This window comes from Peromyscus leucopus, chromosome 2 (genome assembly GCF_004664715.2).
Source record: "Peromyscus leucopus breed LL Stock chromosome 2, UCI_PerLeu_2.1, whole genome shotgun sequence".
Taxonomy (NCBI): domain Eukaryota; kingdom Metazoa; phylum Chordata; class Mammalia; order Rodentia; family Cricetidae; genus Peromyscus; species Peromyscus leucopus.
Genome location: NC_051064.1, coordinates 28,206,547 through 28,221,112, shown reverse-complemented (window position 1 = coordinate 28,221,112; position 14,566 = coordinate 28,206,547). Strand labels below are relative to the sequence as shown.

Genomic DNA, 14,566 nt, shown 5'->3' with positions numbered 1-14,566 from the left:
TAAAGACACTTCATCCTCAAAGACAGACACTACCTCAGAGTAGAGGGTGGGAAACATTTCCAATCAAATGGACCTAAGAAACAAGCTTGTGTAGCTATCCTCATATCGAACAAAATAGATTTGAAACTAAAATCAATCAAAAGAGATGAAGAATGACATTTCATATTCATCAAAGGAAAAAAAAAACATCAAGATGAAGTCTTAATTCTGAAATTTATGCCCCAAATACAAGGGCATCTACATTTGTAAAAGAAACATTTCTAAGGTTCAAATCACACATCAAACCACACACACTAATAGTGGGAGACTTCAACACCCCTCTCTCACCACTGGACAGGTCTGCCAGACAGAAACTTAAGAGAGAAATAAGGGAACTAACAGATGTTATGACTCAAATGGACCTAAAAGACATCCATAGAACATTTCACCCAAACACAAAAGAATATACATTCTTTTATCACCCCATGGAACCTTCTTCAAAACTGATCACATACTCAGTAACAAAATGAAATTCAACAGATACAAAAAAATAGGAATAGCCCCCTCTATCTTATTGGACCACCATGGCTTAATGTTAGAATTCAGCAACAATACAAAATGCAAAAAAGCCTACAAACTCATGGAAACTAAATAATGCTCAACTGAATCACTACTGGGTCAAGGAAGAAAGAAAGAAAGAAAGAAAGAAAGAAAGAAAGAAAGAAAGAAAGAAAGAAAGAAAGAAAGAAAGAGAGAGAAAGAAAGAAAGAGAGAAAGAGAGAAAGAAAGAAAAGACTTTTTAGAATTCAACAAAAATAAATGCATAACATACTCAATTATGGGACACTATGAAAGCAGTGCAAAGAGGAAAGTTCATAGCACTAAGTGGCTACATAAAGTTTGAGAAATCTCACACTAATGAGTTAACAGCACACCTGAAAGCTCTAGAACAAAATGAAACAAACTCACCCAGGAGGAGTAGATGACAGGAAATTGTTGTGGTAACACCTGCATTACCCATACCCTTTCACTATGTCTGAGCAAGGGGCTGTGGATTAAAAAATAAGAGACAAGAGACAGTGAGTCATTCACCAAGGCTGAATGCAGAATGCTGGTTATTGAAAGAGGGAGGAAACCTTAAATACAGGCTTACAGCACAATGGAGGATCCCCGGAGGGCAGAAGTTTGCTACTGAACATTCTTGCATCTTAGCTGTTAACACCAAATGCAGGATACAGGAACAAAGAACCTCCAGAGGACATCTGGTCAAGATCAGCAAGCAAGGCGGCAGCCACTCACAGTGGGGGCCAAGGTCCATAGGAAATAATCAAATGGAGGGCTGAAATCAATAAAATAGAAACAAAGAGAACAATACAAAGAATCAATGAAACAAAGAGTTGGTTCTTTGAGAAAACCAACAAGATAGACAAACCCTTATCCAAACTAGCCAAAAGGCAGAGAAAGAATATCCAAATTAACAAAATCATAAAAGAAAAGGGCATAGTAAGAGACACTGAGGAAATCCAAAGAATCATTAGGGCATACTTGAAAACCTGTACTCCACAAATTTGGAAACTGTAAAAGAAATTAAAATTTTTTTGATAGGTACCACATACCAAATTAAACCAAAATCAGATAAACAATTTAAATAGATCAATAACATCTAAAGAAATAGAAGCAGTCATCAAAAGTTGACCAACCAAAAAAAGCCCAGGGCCAGATCGTTTCAGTGCAAAATCCTACCAGAATTTCAAAGAGCTAAAACAAATACTCCAAAAATTATTCTGGACAATAGAAACAGAAAAAACATTGCCAAACTCTTTCTATGAGGCTACAGTTACCCTGATACCCAAACTACATAGACAACTAGGAAAGAGAATTATAGATCAGTCTCCCTCGTGAACATTGATGTAAAAATTCTCAATAAAATACTAGCAAACAGAATCTAAGAATACATCAAAAAAAATCATCCACCATGATTAGGTAGGCTTCATTCCAGAGATGCAGGGATGGTTCAACATATGAAAATCTGTCAAAGTAATCCACCATATAAATAAACTGAAAGAAAAAAAAACACATGATCATCTCTTTAGATGTTGAAAAAACCTTTGACAAAATCCATCACCCCTTCATGAAAAAGGTCTTGGAGAGATCAAGGATACAAGAAACATAAGTAAACATAATAAAGGCAATATACAACAACCTACATCAAACTAAATGGAGAGAAACTCAAAGAGATTCCACTAAAATCAGGAACAAGACAAGGATGTCCATTCTCTCCATACCTATGCAATATAGTACTTGAAATTCTAGCTAGAGCACTAAGACAACAGAAAGAGATCAAAGGGATACAAATTGGAAAGGAAGAAGTCAAACTTTCAATATTTGCAGATAATATGATAATATACTAAGTGACTCCAAAAATTCTACCAAGGAACCCCTATACCTGATAAACACCTTCAATAATGTGGCAAGATACAGGATTAACTCAAACAAATCATTAGCCCTCCAATATACAAATAATAAATGGGCTAAAAATGAAAGCAGAGAAACATCACCCTTTATAATAGCCACAAATAATATAAAATATCTTGGGGTAACTCTAACCAAACAAGTGAAAGACGTGTATGACAAGAACTTTAAGTCTTTGAAGAAAGAAATTGAAGAAGATAACAGGAAATGGAAAGATCTCCTGTGTTCTTGAATAGGTAGGATCAACAGCGTAAAAATGGCAGTCTTACCAAAAGCAATCTACAGAGTCAATGCAATCCCCATGAAAATTCCAATGCAATTCTTCACAGACCTGGAAAGAACAATACTCAGTTTCATATGGAAAAACAAAAAACAAAAAACAAAAACAAAAAAAAAAAACAGGATAGCCAAAACAATCCTGTACAATAAAGGAATTTCTGGAAGTATCATCATCCATGACTTCAAGCTCTACTATAGAGCTATAACAATAAAAACAGCTTGGTATTGGCATAAAAACAGACATGTTGATCAATGGAATCAAATAAAAAACCCTGATACTAATCAACACACCTATGAACACTTCATTTTTGATCAAGAAGCCAAAATTATACAGTGGGAAAAAGAAAGCATCTTCAACAAAGAGTGCTGGCATAACTACGTATCTACATGTAGAAGAATGCAAATAGATCTGTATCTGTCACCATGCACAAAACTCCAGTCCAAGTGGATCAAAGACCCCAACTTAAATCCAGTTACACTGAACCCAATAGAAGAGAAAGTAGGAAGTAGCCTTGAACACATTGGCCCAGGAGACCACTTCCTAAATATAACACCACTAGTACTGATGCTGAGATTAACAATTAATATATGGGACTTCTTGAAACTGAGAAGCTTCTGTAAGATGAAGGACACTGTCTATAAGACAAAAAGGCAGCATACAGAATGGAAAAAAATCTTTATCAACCCCACATCTGACAGAGGGCTGATCTATAAAATATATAAAGAACTCAAGAAACTAGACATCAAAATATCAGATAATCCAATTAAAAAATAGGCTACAGATCTAAACAGATAATTCTCTATGGACGAATCTCAAATGGCCAAAAGCTATTTAAGAAAATATTGAACATCTTTAACCACCAGGGAAATGCAAATCAAAACAACTATGAGATACCATCTCACACCTATCAGAATGGCTAAAATCAAAAACCCTGATGGTAGCTTATGTTGGAGAGGATGTGGAAAAGGGGAACACTTCCCCCACCACTGGTGGAAATATAATCTTATATAGCCACTCTGGAAATCAGTATGGTGGTATCTCAGGAAACTGGGAATCAAGCTACCTCAAGATCCAGCAATACCATTCCTGGGCATATACCCAAAAGATGCTCAACCACACCACAAGGTCATTTGCTCAACTATATTCATATCATCATTATTCATAATAGGCACAGGCTGGAAATAACCTAGATGCCCTTCAACCAAAGATTAGATAAAGAAAATGTGGTACAATTTTACAATGGAGTTCTACTCAGCAGTAAAAACAATGCCATCATGAAATTTGTAGGCAAATGGATGGAACTAGAAAAAAAATCATCCTGAATGAGGTAACCCAGACCCAGAAAGACAAATATGGTATTTATTCACTCATAAGTGAATATTAGATGCAAAGCAAAGGATAACCAGGTTACAATCTACAACCCCAGAGAAGCTAGGTAAAGAGGATGCCACTAAGATGGACACACATGGATTGCCTGATAAAATGAAAAGGGTTAAAATCTTCTGGGTAAACTGGGAATGGGGAATAGAGGGGAAGGGAGGTGGGAACCTGAGATCTCGAGATGGCCAAGTTGGGGGAAAGATGGGGAGGGAGAGTAATGAAAGAGATATCTTGACAGAAAGTACCATTAAGTGGATGGGGAGAAATCAGCAGCTAAGGAAAACCCCAGGAACTCACAAGATTGTCCCTAGCTAAGACCCATAGCAATGGTGGTAAGGTGCTTGAACTAGCCTTCCTCTGTACTCAGATAAGTGACTATCCTAATTGTCATTATAAAACCTACATCCAGTGACTTATGGAAGCAGATGCAGAGACCTACAGCCAAGCACTTGACCAAGATCCTGAAGTTCAGTTGAAAAGAGGGAGGAAGGATTAAAGGAGCAAGGTGGATCAGGATCATAATGGGAAGAACCACAGAGATAGCTGACCCAAGCTAGTGGGAGCTCATGGACTCTGGACTGACAGCTAGGGAGCCTGTATGGGATAGCATTAGGCCCTCTGAATGTGGGTGAAAGTTGTGTGGCTTAATGTGTTTGTGGGTCCCCTGGCAATGGGATCAGGACTTACTCCAGGTGCACAAATTGGCTTTTTAGAGCCCATTCCCTATGGTGCCATGCCTTACTCAGCCTTGATGCAGCGGGGAGGGACTAGGTCCAGCCCCAACTTGGTATGCCAGGCTATGTTGACTACCCAAGGGAGGTCTTACCCTCTATGAGGAGGGGGTAGGAGAAGATGAGGTGGAGTGGGAGAAGGAGAGGGAGGGGGAACAGAGAGTGGTATGTAAAAGTAAAGAAAAATAATTTAAGTAAAAAACAAACAAAAAAAAAAAACAACCAAACAAAAGAAAAGAATTAAAAGTTAATAGTAACCCATGTTTGTCATACTTATAGTTATGCCAGTTAGGCTTTCTAGATGGACGATGATGTATTCTATATAGATAGGTGATCTTCAAACACTTCAAAGACCTATAGAATATAGCATTTAAATGTTTTAATAACAGAATTCTGTTGACATGAGACACAACTGTTTCTGACAGTACTGACCTATTCCTGAGAGCATGATGGTCACTGGAGACACTCCATATTTAGTTTTCTTCTTGGCAATACTGGCCTACTGGGCAAAGAATTGTCCTTGCCTCTGCTGCTGACAGTAAGCATGCTGTTCAATCCAGACAAGTAAGACACAGGAAAAGTGACTACTGAAAATTGCCAGGACTGGGTAGAACAATCTTTAAAATTTTCCTGCTTCTGAAAATGGTCTGTCAGTATTCTAGGCCAATAGCCAAAGCCAGATGCCCCAATGTTGCAGAGAAACTTTGGATGACTGTCCAGGCAGCTAGCTATTTCTATCATTTCTTGGATCTTTTGGAAGTACCTTGCTTTCACTTTCTACTTACCCAGTAATATTACTTTCTTTCTCATGTCTTTGATGTAGTTGAAGACTAGATAGTTACAGTTAAAATCCTTTCACATTTTAGTTAAGGGCATGTTAGGTACAAGACCTAGCCTCTTCAGGATAGGACAACTATTGGAGTAGTCTCTATACTTTGCCAATAATCTGGGTATCTAGAATATGTTTCTTGCTTGATGTTGTTCTTATTGGTTTTAGTCATTTTTGTTTATGTTATTACCTTTTCTTTCTTCTGGACAATACTTGATAGTTTTTCTTATTGTATATAGTTTTACTTTAGGATTAGAATCTTCTTAATTAGAAAAAAGGAGGAAATGTTGTGGGAGTTCAATCTGTTTAGCCAATGACATTTGGGGTGACTAGCCCTGTGGGTGTGGTTTTCTCTGGGTATGTGACCAGATAAAACTGATGATGGGGTTGTACACTCTCTGTCCTGGGTGGTTGGAGCAAGAGCAAGCAGGGAGTGTGTGGCTTGTAGTTAGTTGGTCCTCACCCTAGGGCAGAACAGCAGGACAATAGGAACTGGATCAGCAGCAGTGTCTACTTTGTTCTATATTTGTGAGTCTGTTTTGCTATTGCACCCCTTAATAAATTATTGACCAGACTTTTCTGTGTTCTCACTTTACCACATATTGGATACAAAGCATGTTTCAACAGATAAAAGAAACCTGAAATAACTCCCTGCATCCTATCAGAAAACCATGGCTTAAAGCTGGATATCAACAACTACAGAAACAAGAGAAAGCTTACAAGCTCATGAAAACTGAACAGCTCTCTCTACTGAATGAAAAATGTGTAAAGACAAAAATAAAGAAATTAAAAACTTTCTAGAATTAAGTGAAAATGAATACACACCACATCCAAACATATGGAACACAATTAAAGTAGTATTAAGAGGAAAGAGGAAAAACTAAGTGGTTACATAAAAAAGGAGAAATCTCACACTAGCAACTTATCAGCACATTTGAACACTCTAGAACAAAAAGAAGTAGTCACACCCAAGAGAAGTAGATGGCAGGAAATAATCAAACTGAGGGCTGAAATCAATAAAACAGAAACAAAGAGGACACAAATAATCAATAGAACAAAGAGTTGGTTCTTTTAGAAAATCAACAAGATAGACAAACCCTTATCCAAACTAACCAAAATACATGGAGAGAATATCCAAATTAACAAAATCAGAAATGAAAAGGGGAATAACAACAGACACTAACAAAATTCAGAGAATCATAAGATCATACTTCAAAAAACTGTAATCTACCAAATTGGAAAATCTAAAAGAAATGGCTAATTTCTTTGATAGGTACTACTTAACCAAAGTTAAATCAAGATCAAAATTATTTCACACAATAGAAAGAGAGAACATAGCCTAATTCACTTATGAGGCCACAGTTACCTTGGTACACAAATCACATAGAGACTCAATAAAGAAAGAGAATTACAGATTAATTTCTCTTATGAGCATAGATGCCAAAATGTTAATTATAAAATACATGCCAACCAAATCCAAGAACTCATCAAAAGTTCATCACCATGATCAAGTAACTTCATCTCACAGATGCATGGATGGTTCAATATACAAAAATTAATAAATGTAATCCATTGTATAAACAAAAAAGAAAAAAACAAACACATGATGATCTTATTAGATGCAGAAAAGGCTTTTGATAAAATCCATCATTCCTTTATGATAAAAATCGTAGAGATATTAGGGATACAAAGGACATATATAAACATAATAAGGGCAACTTACAGTAAGCCTATAGCCAACATCAAATTAAATGGAGAGAAACTCTAAGCAATTCCACTCAAGTAAGGCACATGACAAAGCTGTCCACTCTCTCCATATCTACTCACTATAACATTTAAAGATTTCAATAGATCAACAAGACAACTGAAGGAGATCAAGGGGATACAATTTGGAAAAGAAGTCAATATATTGTTATTTGTAGATAACAGGTTGTTATACAAAAATGACCCAAAAGATTTCACCAGAGAACTCCTTCAGCAATGTGGCTGGATACAAGATTAACTAAAAGAAAAAAAATCAATATTCTTCCTATATACAAATTTAAAATAAATTGAGAAAAAAATCAAGAAAATAAAACTGTTCATGATAGCCTCAAGTAACAAAATATCTTGGAGTAACTCTAAAGAAGCAAGTGAACATTTTTATGACAAAAACTTCAAGTCTTTTAAGAAAAAAATTAAAGAAGATATCAGAAGATGGAAAGATCTCCCATGTTCAAAGATCAGTAGGGTTAACATAGTAAAAATGGCCAACTTACCCAAAGAAATCTACAGATTCAATGCAATCCCCATCAAAATTCCAACACAATTCTTCACAGACCTTGAACAGTCTATTCTCAAATTCATGTGGAAAGACAGAAAGAAAGAAAAAACCCAAAATAGCTAAAACAGTCCTAAGCAATAAAAGGACTTTTGAAATCCCGCCATTCCCTATTTCAAGTTGTACTACAGAACTATAGTAATAAAAACTGCATGATAATGGCATAAAAACAGACATATTGATAAATTGAATCAAATTGAAAACCTAGATATAAATTCACATACTTACAGACACGTGATTATTTTTATAAAGAAGCCAGAAATGCACAATAGAAACAGACAGCATCTTCAACAAATGGTGCTGATCAAACTGGATGGTGGCATGTAGAAGCATGCAAATCAATACATGTTTATCACCCTACACAAAACTCAAATCTAAGTGGATCAGAGACATCAACATAAATCCAGCTACACTGAACCGGATACAGGAGAATGTGATAAATAGCCTTGAACACATTGGCACAGAAGAAAATTTTCTCAATAGAGCACCAATAGCACAGGCACTAAGATAAAAAATTAATAAATGGGACCTCATGAAACTGAAATTCTTCTGTAACAAAAAGGACACTATCATTCAGACACAGAAGTAACCTACAGAATAAGAAAAGATTTTCACCAACTCCAGATCAAGGGCTAATATCCAAAGTACATAAATATATATTTTGATATTAAAAAACAAATATTCCAAAAAAGGGGGTACAGATTTAAACAGAAAATTCTCATTAGAGGAGTCTCAAATGACTGAGAAACACTTAAAGCAATGTTTAACACCTTAACTGTCAGGGGAATGCAAATCAAAATTACTTTGTGATTCCACCTTATACCTGTCAGAATAGCTAAGATCAATAACACAGTGATAACTCATGCTGGCAAGAATGTGGAGCAAGGAAAACACTCATCCATTCCTGGTGGGAGTGCAAGCTTGTACAGCTGCTGTGGAAATAAGTATAATAGTTCCTCAGAAAGTTGGGAATCTATCCACCTCAAGACCTATCTATACCTCACTTGAGCATATATCCAAAGGACACTCTATCCTACTGTGTGAGCCTGTTTTCAGGTTCCTCATGGCTTTACCCAGAAGTTCCACATAGAGAGGATGATTAGGACCATGGACCTGAGTGCAGGTGTCTGAAATGGTCTGCATTTGGCTGTGCTAGGGGGAGGTCTTTTGCTCTGTCCCTTGGCATCTCAATAAATACCATGGGGCAGAGACAGTCAGGGCCTGTTGGAATAGGTTCCAGGCCCTCTCGAGGCTATCCTTTATTTTCTATCTGTTTATCTCCACAATCTAAATCCTTCTATCTAATATTTCCTGCTGCTCGCAATTAAGAAAACTCTAGGGAGCTGTGGGGTTGGTGAGTAAATGCCCTGCATCCTACCACAAGGACACATGCTCAACCATGTTTATTGCAAGTTTATTCATAATAGTCAGAAATTGGAAACAACAGAAGATGTTCCTCAACAGAGGAATGAATAACAAAAATGTGTCACATTCACACAATGGAGTATTACTCAGCTGTTAATAAAAATGACATCATGAAATTTGTAGGCAAATGGATGGAACTAGAAAAAAAAAATCATCCTGAGTGAGGTAACCCAGATCCAAAATGACCATCATGGAATGTACTTACTTAAAAGTCGATATTAGCTGTCAAGTAAATGATAAAATCTATAGACCCAGAGAGGTTAAGTAAAGAGGAGGAGTCAAGGATGATGCATGCATCTTCCTGGGAGGGGAGACTAGAATAGGTTTTATGGGCAACCTGGGGGTGGATGTAAATGAGAGCAGGGGGTGGAGATTAGGTGGTGGGATAAGGTGGAGAAAGTATGGGGAGAGATGGCTGGGATTGGGGAGGGTTTTTAGAGTTGATGTGGATTCCTAGTGCAGTGGAACTTCCTGGAATCTATGATGGTGATTTCAATGAGGACTCCTAATAATGGGGAGTACAGAGTCTCGACTGGCCATTCTTTGCAGCCAGAGGAAGCTTCCAGTGGCGGGACTGAATTCCATTCAGTTGAGTTGTTGGCCAAGGTGTCCCAAGGAAATCCCAACAACCCAGCTTGTTGCTAAGATGAAGGGTTGCTTTCTACAAACTGACAGTGAGACCTCCTTGCAGAAGACAAAATCCATACAAATCATTAAACATAGAGAAGTCAAGCTGATGCCCACATGGAGTCCCACCCCTACATTCTAGTCTCTGGCTACCAAAAGAGAAATGAGCCACAAAACCTTTGACCTATAATCTATCCTGCTTGAAAAGCATGACAGGGCAATAATGGCACAGAACTTGTGGGGAATATCTAATCAATGTCTAATTTGACTTAAGACCCAACCAACTAGAAGGAACCCATACTTGACACTGCTTGGATAACCAAGAATCAGAGACTAGATAGCCCAGAAATATAGGATAAAACTACAAACACTACAGGTCTAAAAAAGTCAATAAAATGATTCCTAATAATACTCTGCTATATTCATAGATATCCAATCATCATCAATGAAGCTTCCTCTGACAGAAGAAGGGAAAAGATATAGAAACCCACAGGAAGACATTATGTGAAGAAAAAGTCTTCATCAAATCCTTCCCCTCAGAGCTCAGGGATTCCTGAGGAAGAGGAGGTGGAGAGAACGGAAGAGCCAGAGGGGATGGAGGGCACTAGGATAAGAAGACCCTCTTGATTAACTAAACAAAGCACATATGAGCTCACAAAGACTAGAGCAGCAACCACAAGGCCTATATGGGTCTACACCAGGTGTTCTGCATACATGTTATAGCTAGTGACTTAGTATGTTATTGGGACTCCTGACTGTGACAAGTGGGTCTCTGACTTGTGTGCCTTCTTTTGGGACTCTACTCCTCTTTTTCGGTTACCATGCCCAACTTTGAAAAAGATAGGTTTTGCTTTATCTATTATATTTTATTTTGTCGTGTTTGGTTATCTCTTAAAGGCCTATTCTTTTCTTTCTTTCTTCTTTTTGAACATTATTTTTTGTTGATTCTTGGGGAATTTCACATCATGCACCCCAGTCCCACTAATTTCCCAGTCCCTCCATTAGTGCCTTTCACTCTTGTAGCATCCCCCAACAAAGAAAATTTTAAAAAGAAATAAAAATAAAAGTTAAAAAATACAAATAAAAATAATTTTAAAAAGAATAAAACAAAACAAAAAGTACACTTTGCTCCTCTATCTTTCCTGCCTTTCCATGACTTCTTCATTCATCTTAGTAGCACTGGGAGCTGTGGTATGTCACATAGAAGACCATTTTGTCCAAATAGCTCTACTTGCAAATGTTCACTGTGTAATGAGTTGTTGGTGAGATTCAAGGCTGCTAGCTTCTGGCACCATCAATACTGGACCCTCACTGAAACTCCTCCTAGATATCCTGCTATTGTTCCTAGTTATGAAGATACTGCAGCTATCATTCCATAAGACCAGTTTCTTCACACACTACAGCAGGTCATAGATGGGGTAGATGTTGGGGTTTGTGAACTCAAAGCTCTGAATGGGTGCCTAGGTGATAGTTGAGTCAGTTAGTCTGGGCTGCTGGGACACGCCCCCCTCCAGGTGGGAGGTGGAGCCAGCTCTCATATACCCATAGTGAGGGGTGGAACCAGCTTTCCCAAGTGCAGGGGCCAGCTGTCCTTTGCCTGGGTCATCAGGGGCCACTTTCCCAGTTTTACTGAGGGACAAGGCCAGCTCTCCAGTCAAGGTCAGGGTCATCTCTCCCAAGGCCAATGAGGGGTGGGGCTGCCTCAGCACAGCTCTCAGACTTCAACACACATGGATCCCTGTAGTAACACAAGTAACATACATCAACATAGACTTCAGATGCTGCAGAACCACAGACCCAGACATGGCTGGCTCTCAGCAGCAGCTTGGGCCTAGATGTCACCATGGCCCTGGATGGCAACACAGGCCACTCAGATTAGCCTGGCTTCAGCAGTTCCATGGCCCTTGGACACCAACACTGCCTCAGGTGTCGGCCCAGACCCGAGCATCTGCAGAGCCTTTGGTGGTAACAGGAGCCATGGACATCAATGCAGACACTGGCTGCAGTAGGGCCACACACCCAGACATGTCCCTCGGCTGCAGCTCCAGCCCAGATGTCTCCATGGTCCTTGTTGACAGCCCAGGTGACTCAGATCAGCATGGCCACTAAACACCAATATGTCCACAGGTAGTGGCCCAGACCACAGGCATCCACATAGCCTCCAGCAGTAACAAGAGCCATGGACATCAACACAGACCCAGACATGGCCCTTGAGAGCATCCTGGGCCCCGATTCCACCTTGGCCCTAGGTGGCAAGCAGGCCACCCACACCAGCCCATTCCTCATTGCCTTCACCTCTTCAGATCTGCCTCTCACAACATCACATCAACCATTCTGCCTCTTTCTCCCATTTCCCCACCATATCTTCACTAACCATAATGGCAGCACCAGGCAGGCCAGTGGTGGTCTTCTCCCTGCCCAGGTCAGTGGCACTGGACAGGCATGTGCATGTCCTCCACCCCTGCTGAGCCTAATGGCACTGGACAGAGTGTCTTCTGCTCACCCAAGGCAAGTGGCCAGAAAGCCTATTGTGTTCTAGTGAGAGGCAGAAAGGGAGTGGATCAAGAGGGCAGGGGAGGTGGGGGTAATTGGAAGTAGAGTGAGGAGAAACTATAATCATGATATATTGTATGAGAAAAGAATCTACTATCAATAAAAATGAAAAAATAGATAACAATTAAATTCAGAAGATTATTAAGAAATTCTTTGAAAATCTATATTCCAATAAATTAGAAAATGTAGAAAAAAATGGATATTTATATCTAACAACTTCTACATATAATACTAGATAGAAGTCATAGTATCTGTAGGAAGGAAAGGGTATAACACAAAAAGGAAAGGTAGAGAAAAGAGAGGGAGTGGGAGATAGATGTGGCAGAAGTGTAAGATATACCTAGATGTCTTTGTGAATCCCATCACTACATATAATTAATATATACCAATTGAAAATAAATTAGTCAGATATGTGTAAAATAAATAAAAGGCCTATAGGGCCAACAAGTATAATGTAGTGGTGTAACTCATCTTCATTTAGAAATGTTGAAATAATTTAAATTGAAAAACCGAGCTAAAATATTGAAGAAACATAAAATCCTAAGGGAAGGATGCATTCTCCCTGTGTGTGAAGTTGTAGGATGTGTTTAAAAGAGACTTCCCAAACAACATACGAATGTAAATCGGTGGAAGTACTTATTTGTTGAGAATATTTTGTTCAGTATTAAAAGCAAATTAATCGTCAATCACTTTAGCTAAAATACATTGCTAATCAAAATCACTATTGTTTAAAAATATGACATTTAACACCGTACACTAAAGATGACATTATGATAGGCTGCAAGTTGAAATGCTTTAAACTGCCTTTCCTTACAATTGGGTTAAGGCTTTCCTTTATTTGTATCAGTGCTTAGAACGCATGTTTATGCTTCTTTAATAACTCTACTTTATATGATATGATTGAAACAAAGATTTACAGAGAAGACCTAATCCATCATAAATGCCAAAAGGACATGCCAAAGGGACACTGGGCCTATGAAAGCTTCACTTAAAGGTGTGCTAAAAAATGTTTAAATGGGGTATAATTTTAAAATGTGGACACTATAAATAGAAGCAGAAATTTCACATGCAGAGTGAAGGGACACTCAAGAATACTGGGGGAGTGCATTCAAGCAAGGCTCAGAGTTCAGTGTGGCTTCCAGATAAAATATGCAGGAAATTAGACATAATGAACAGGAGATGGGGAGAGGTGTAAATTTACCAGAAAACAATATTAAACATTCTGTTCTGCATCCCATGAGAGACTGACCTCCATGTTGGAGATGTGTGAAGAGCTGGGTGTTGTAAGCAAACATCCTGACTACATCGTAAATCTGTTTTCTCATTGACGTGTTCATCTCAATCCTTCATTTTTACAGTAGGTCACACCATATGATAGGCCAATAAGTGACTGAGTCTGCTGTAATTTATAAACTATATAACTACTTTCACACTCTAAAATCCATTAGTACACAATAGTCTTTACAGTACTTGTCAGAATCTAGGCTGATTGGCCACAGTAGGATATAGAACCTTGGAACATTGCAAAAATAGCTTTCTATCTTGACTATGATTTACAGGTGCATGTCTCTCAAGTCAGTGGCCTCCTCCCAGAATTAGCAGGATGGCATTAAAGTGTGGCCCTCACCTCTGCCACACTAAGATCCCTGAGAATGTATCATACACATGTTACCGGTGTTCCAAGACGTGGTTAGGGAACAAGTTTACAGGATATTCTTTGAAGAGTGTATTGTGTGTATGAATAATAAGATAAATACATTAGCCTCTCAGTGTCTATAGGTTATACATATGTGACTTCAAAAAACACACACTGAAAATATTTGGGAAAAAAATTGTTTCTCTGCTAAACAAATGCAGGTCTTTCTTGTCATTGTTCTCTAAACAATAGTGTAAGAACTATTTATGTAGCATTTATATTGTATAGGTATTCTAAGTAACCTGGATCTGAATTACTCTCGCTTCAATGTCTA

At 38.3% G+C, this 14,566-nt stretch overlaps 1 protein-coding gene across 1 annotated transcript in view; it reads right to left on the bottom strand.

The window, feature by feature from the left end:
• The window catches only part of LOC114709682 (zinc finger protein 106-like), a 37,287-nt gene extending 25,181 nt beyond the window's left edge, over positions 1-12,106 (bottom strand). Inside the window, exon 1 of the mRNA XM_037203319.1 lies at positions 11,984-12,106. Coding sequence (XP_037059214.1) covers positions 11,984-12,106 — 123 coding nt within the window. The remainder of the gene's footprint in view (positions 1-11,983) is intronic.
• Positions 12,107-14,566: the final 2,460 nt, after the last annotated feature.